Below are 5,957 nucleotides of genomic sequence, written 5' to 3'. Positions count from 1 at the left end.
GTTTTTTTGGTTTTTTTTAATTATTTATTTTTTGGCGTGTTGGGTCTTTGTTGCTGTGCACGGGCTTTCTCTAGTTGCAGTGAGCAGGGGCCACTCTTTGTTGCGGTGCACAGGCTTCTCATTGTCGTGGCTTCTCTTGTTGCGGAGCATGGGCTCTAGGCGCGCAGGCTTCAGTAGTTGTGGCACGTGGGCTCAGTAGTTGTGGCTTGCGGGCTCTAGAGCGCAGGCTCAGTAGTTGTGGTGCACGGGCTTAGTTGCTCCGCGGCATGTGGGATCTTCCCGGGCCAGGGCTCGAACCTGTGTCCCTCGCATTGGCAGGCAGACTCTTAACCACTGCACCACCAGGGAAGCCCCCAGTATTGGTTTTTATCCAATGTGGCAGTTCTGGTCATTACAACTTTAAAAATATGTAATAAAGCCTAAAAAGTCTCTAAAGAGAAACAAGTGAGATAATCAAAAGGATCAAGGATACATTCATTTATTTATTTATATCTCAACTTCATTCTAAAAGGCTTACAAAGATGGAGATAATCTAGTAAGATGTAAAAAAAAAAGGACTAAAACAGAAAAATGAGAAGAGAATAAGGAAAGTAAAGGTCAAAAAGGAAGATGATGGAACCAAGAATGTGGCTAGCATACAAAACATAACATGAGGTCCTAAACACTTGCTGGAAGTGGGCCACAAACTGGGCTCTAAGTGGTCTAGCATCAATATGAAAAGAAAAATAGAGTCAGTTGAATATTTACTGTCTTTAAGGTAAAAACCAACCAGCAATTCAGGAAAAGAATAACTGGGTTCAGAGAAAATTTCTTCCATGCATCCTTATATAGAACATTATGAATTATAATGATAAACACCCTTTGCAGTATCCACAGCAATTAAATTTCATAGGGATTTTCATATGGATTGCCAAAGTACAATTCAGAAAAAGCAGTTCTGCAGAGGCCAATAAAATGCCAGCTATGTACAGGGTAAATCTGGCTTAATCCAGGGACAAAATTAATAAATAGTACTCAGAATACTTCCCAGACTCTCTTTGGTTTGGAAAGAGAGATCAGATATAACTGAAGAATAACGAAAATGAAACTTTTAAGAAGTTGGTTTAAGAAAAATGAAAAGAAGTCACAAAGGCCAGAAATGTATACAGATTTAAGGTCCAGATGATTTTCCTAAAGGAAAAGGTTCTTGAGTTACATCTCTGATCTTAAATCTCAAGGTTGATATCATGCCTCTTAATCCCTTGGTTTGCCCATCACCAACTGAAACCTGGGCCATCTAGGGAAGTGATCAGTTTAAGAATCCTTGTGTCCTTCAAAGAGGTTTTATTTTGGAAAAAATGTGTATAGCTATTCCAATTACCCCCTAGAGAAGACATTTAACCCACTCATGTTTCACTTCTTATTCTCTTCCTCACAGTAGGCTATTAGATTCACTTTTTAAATTTTTAAAAGTTAGACTGACTTTGAGCCCCCAGATCATATGTTTTACCTGCATATTTAGGGGTTGAAACAAATACCAGCTTTTGAGAACTCTGAAAAACATTCATACTGCTTCTGACAAGCCTATTAAACACATAAATAGCAGCACCTTGGGAACCCATGAAATGCTGTTATTGCTCACAAAAGGAAACATGGCACAGAAACAAGGAGAAGGAAAAGTGGAATAAAATTCTGGCTAAAAACTGCAGGGTATAAACAAGAAATGAAACAAAGGAAAAGGTCCACACTCTGATCTGAGATGTTGAATTGAGAGATGGGTTGTATGATGGGGTAAGGACTAGGGCATTGTGACTACCAACCACAGAATGCCCAGTGTGAACTCTGGTCCAACACCTAGAGGAACAGAATGATAAGAGGCTACAGCGTAAAAACAAACTGAATCATCAAGGTGGTCACACTGAATTGGCAGCAGAGGAGGTCCTCAGGTTCCCAGATGAGCCCCAACTACAGTAGAGGAGCTCAAGCCAGGCTGGGGTGCACCAGGAAGGACTCCAGATTACAGTCAAAGTCCTTGAAGAACGTGGACTCTGGTGATGGACTGAGCTGGGTAGCTTGTGTCTCCATGACAAAGTTCACTGGATGCTTCTGTAGGAGCTCTGGGTCAAAGGCCACACCCCGAAAGAAAGGGTGGACCTGGAAGTGATGCAAATAACGTAGACGGTGGAGGGGATTCTGGCATAACAGCTGAAGAGAAATAGAGCATGAAGGATGAGAGACTGGGATAGGAAAGGGACTGAATAGAGAAGCTGGAAAAGGAGAAAGAAGTTCATGGATCTGTGGAGGGCAGGGAGAAGAACCCAAAAGAGTAGAGGATATGTAAAAGTGGGAGAAACAGGCTAATCTGGGGGCAAAGGTAGGAATAAAGTAGTAGTAGTGGTAAGAGAGCAGCACTAGCCCACTCTCTCAGAAGTGACCTGCTGTGGAAGGGGACGAGCTTTGGAGGACCAGGAACTCGAATAAAATTTGAAGTGTTGGTTAGAAGGCAAGTAGTGAGGTAGTACTTGATCAAGTTGGAATCCCCCCTTAATAATTAATCAGAGGAATGGGGGGTATCACTTCAGTGATAGGGAAAGAAGTGAATGGTTTTTGTAGTCAAGAAGGAAAGTCATGCCCACCCTTACCTCATGGAGCAGGAGTGAGAGCCCCTGGTTAAGAGAAGCTGGGATCACAGAGTCATAGTGGGTCACACTTGCCAACATGGCCACATGATCTCTCTCTGCGGGCACTGGGAACTGAGTTAAGGGGTGGGAAGGTGTCATTGCTTAGTAAAAATAAGGCAAGGCTTCCCAAGGTGGCCTTTCTTCCCACCGCAGGGCAACTCCTATCTTCTCTGCCCAACATCACTACCATTCTCTCACCTTTCCAGTTGACAGAGAGAAAAGCAAGACACCCAGGGACCACCAATCAGCAGCATGGTTGTAAGGCCCTCCACTCAGGACCTCTGGGGCTACGGATATGAAAGATACTTGTCACTGATATCTGTTGGCTATCCTCCTGCCCAATGCTTACCCACCACCTTTAAGCTTCTCTCTCACCCATGTACTGAAGAGTGCCACAGATAGTATAGGCTCGGGTTCCTTGGGGCAGGTGGCGGGACAGGCCAAAGTCTGTCAGTTTCAGATGGCCTGTGAAAAGCAAGCCATCAGCACCACTCTGTTCCAACCCTCATCAGCCATGACTTACTTCCAAACTGAGGTACCTCTCATTCTGGGACTAGGAAAAGAAAAGGACTTACCTCGTTCATCCAGAAGGATATTCTCCATCTGAAAAATCACAGGTGAGAAGTTATTCATCCTCTTCCTTTCAGTCCTTTCATCATGTATACTATACCCCCCAGCTGAAGAAGATGCCCTAGCTCAGCATCCAAGTCTATACTTGGAGGGCCCTTGCCCAAATCCTTAACACCCATGAGGGCCCCAAGGTCAACTGTTCTCAGCAACTCCTCCCGCCTTCTTGGACCTGTTGGAACATCTTACTGAAGTCCCTCCTTAAACAAAAAGAAAAAGCATTTAACTACCTTCACATCTCGATGGATGATGCCGAAGTCATGGAGATAGCCTGTGGATGACAGCAAGCGTGGGGTGTGTGCTGAGGCTCTCCTGTCCTTCCAATTTCCCTGATAGCTCCCACCTCATTCCTATCCCTGTTCTTTGACCTCCAGAGTTAATATCAATTCTCTTCTGCCTCCCTCCCTGCTTAATTCTTCCCTCATTTCTATTACCACTCCTGTTTCACTTACACAGCACCAGGATCAGCTCAGCAGCAAAGAGGCGGATGGAAGCCTCACTAAAGCAGCCAACAGCGGACCACAGGGAGTACAGATCTGTGCTGCAGTAGCTACACACTGCAAAGTAACAGAAGTCTAGGCAGTATTTGGGGGCTACTATGCCTGGGCTCAAGGCATCGTATGCCTCCTGCCCAAACTGATGCCACCTGCTGTTCCCTCTCCCTCTGGGAGAGAGAAGTACTATGAAAAGGGGAACAGAGCAAAGGCAGAACAAGCCAAAGGGATGGGTAATCTCAGGTGGGGAGTATGGTAGAAGGACCCCTGGGAATGAGGAGAGAATCCAGTCACTCACTCATGAAGAGGTGCCGTTTTCCCTGCCAGCTGTCCCCCAAACTGTGTACAAAAGGATGGTTGATCTGTCGCTATGGACAAGAAAACAGGAAGTTAGGATCAGGGTCATTGAGGATCAAGGCAGGCAAGAAGTCAGGATTTACCTTGTTGTGCAGAAAGGACGCTGTTGCCCCACCTCTCAGTACAGGTTGCCTGCCTGGTAATCCCAGTACTAAGGAACACACTGGACATGCTGGAGAGATTTCCCTGGCAGTACCTAGAATTACTCTACTGATAGCTACTTTTCCTGGGATCTCTTGGTTGAAGCAGAGGGAGGGGTCAGAGTCAGGAAAAGCAGGACAGTTGGACAAGAAAGGTGCTTTCTCCGCCTGTGGTTTGGTTCTTCCTAGGATCCTTTCCAGGGCTCTGTGCATACCTGGATGCTGACCTCCTCTTTGCACTGCCTCAGGTTGTCCCTCTGTAGGACCTTTACCTTGGGCACCACCTATAAAAGGAGAGGAGTGATGACTCCTAGTGGGGAATAGTGTATTAAATTGTTTATTCCTCCCAACCTTTCTGGAATAAAGATTGGAGGCAGGGACTAGAGAATAATGTGGAAGAGTATCTAGGTCCCTACCTTCACCACAAATACTGCTTTCTGGCCACAGTCTAGCACCTTGAGGACAGTTCCAAAGGAGCCTTTAGCCACAAGGCCTAAAATCTGTACAGAGAAGTGGAGAACAGGGCAGTTGAGACTGATTGTTTCTAGATTTCTCCCCAAGACTGAGACCCCTTCCAGGGATTCCACTGACCTACCTTCAGCTGCTGATGCCCCCTAAGGGGCCTAATAGGAAACTCCGGCAGAAAGAGGTTGATGAACTGAGGCACTGGCCACTCAGGCAGAGGCTTCTCTACTAGCAGTGGGGCTGGCTCCAGGGGCTCCTGGTGCAGGAACTGATGCCCCTGTAGTCCCCACAGCAACTCTTTCAGACCTGACCTGGTGGTCCCCACACCTGGCCAGAGGCTCTTCTAGCCTCGGACCCAGGGGGACCCAGGGGCCCTGGATGTTGCCACCCTGCTGAGAACCAAGGGAGCCACTAAACCTGCTGCCCCTGGGGCATTACAGGTTCTGCCCATTTAGCAGGCACTCCCTCAAATCTCAACCCTAGAGATGTAAATTTGAACCCCAGGCAAAATTGCTACTGTCCTTGCTTCACGCCAAGGTCTGGATTTCCTGCACACAATTAAAATCCTCTAGGAAAGTAATACTTGGATATTTTCCCGATAAGGCATCAGAGATTCAGTACTGCACCTACCACAAATACTTTGATGGTAACACCTCCCTGCCCCACCCCCACAGTGGACAACACTGTTATTACCAGTTCCCAGGCCTCAAGCTCATGCCTTTCACCTCCCCTAAACAAGCTGCCAGAGCCCCACACCCTACCTTATGAGGAGCAGCCATCTGGGCATGTTGCCCCTTCCGACAACTCACTGCTCCCATCCCCAAGCCTCTGCGCCTCCTCTCTCCCGCTAAATCTGCTGTCCCAGTTACATAAGCAGTTCCTCCCCTGGTGCTGCATTACACATGAGCCCCGCCTCTTTCCCTTGTTGTTCATGACTAGAGATGCAAATGATGCAGCCAAACCTCACCCTTATCCCCAAATGCTATCACCCCTGGTTAAGAATGGCTTATAGCCAGGACTAAAATGTGCAGAGACCTATCAGCCTGGGACCAATGTCACGTCAGAGCTGGGAAGTATCTGTGACACAGCTTCAGGCAGGAGGGAAGAAGCCACCCTCATTAGGGTGGCAGCTAGGTGTCTTGGACTGATGGGGAGAAAAGGATACAGGCTGAAACCATGCACTCAATACAATTAAAAAAAAAAAAAAACCAGCA

The 5,957-nt window shown here is 46.8% G+C and overlaps 1 protein-coding gene across 2 annotated transcripts; it reads right to left on the bottom strand.

The window, feature by feature from the left end:
- Window positions 1-462: 462 nt before the first annotated feature.
- On the bottom strand, window positions 463-5,807 carry RSKR (ribosomal protein S6 kinase related). Of its 2 annotated transcripts, XM_067715784.1 has the most exons (12): window positions 5,505-5,807; window positions 4,874-5,020; window positions 4,695-4,778; window positions 4,494-4,562; window positions 4,080-4,149; window positions 3,740-3,844; window positions 3,518-3,558; window positions 3,236-3,263; window positions 3,036-3,125; window positions 2,859-2,947; window positions 2,622-2,732; window positions 463-2,184 (listed from the first exon to the last, which is right to left on the bottom strand). In XM_067715784.1, exons 1-12 carry the CDS (start codon window positions 5,559-5,561, stop codon window positions 1,960-1,962), a joined length of 1,116 nt encoding a protein of 371 aa, XP_067571885.1. In that variant the 5' UTR covers window positions 5,562-5,807; the 3' UTR covers window positions 463-1,959. The 2 variants fall into 2 exon arrangements, with proteins under 2 accessions (XP_067571885.1, XP_067571886.1); XM_067715785.1 differs by lacking the exon at window positions 4,874-5,020.
- Between the last annotated feature and the right edge of the window lie 150 nt (window positions 5,808-5,957).

The sequence above is a fragment of the Pseudorca crassidens genome, chromosome 19 (assembly GCF_039906515.1).
Source record: "Pseudorca crassidens isolate mPseCra1 chromosome 19, mPseCra1.hap1, whole genome shotgun sequence".
Taxonomy (NCBI): Eukaryota; Metazoa; Chordata; class Mammalia; order Artiodactyla; family Delphinidae; genus Pseudorca; species Pseudorca crassidens.
Note: the sequence above shows the minus strand (reverse complement) of the source record. Positions and strands in the feature narration are given on the sequence as shown.

Coding starts and splice junctions, on each gene's coding strand:
- RSKR (XM_067715784.1), bottom strand. CDS start 5,561: ATGGGAGCAGTGAGTTGTCGGAAGGGGCAACATGCCCAGATGGCTGCT. Junction 5,021..5,504: donor AGATGGCTGCTCCTCATAAG/GTAGGGTGTGGG, acceptor TGGGGACTACAG/GGGCATCAGTTCCTGCACCA. Junction 4,779..4,873: donor GGGGGCATCAGCAGCTGAAG/GTAGGTCAGTGG, acceptor TTCTCTGTACAG/ATTTTAGGCCTTGTGGCTAA.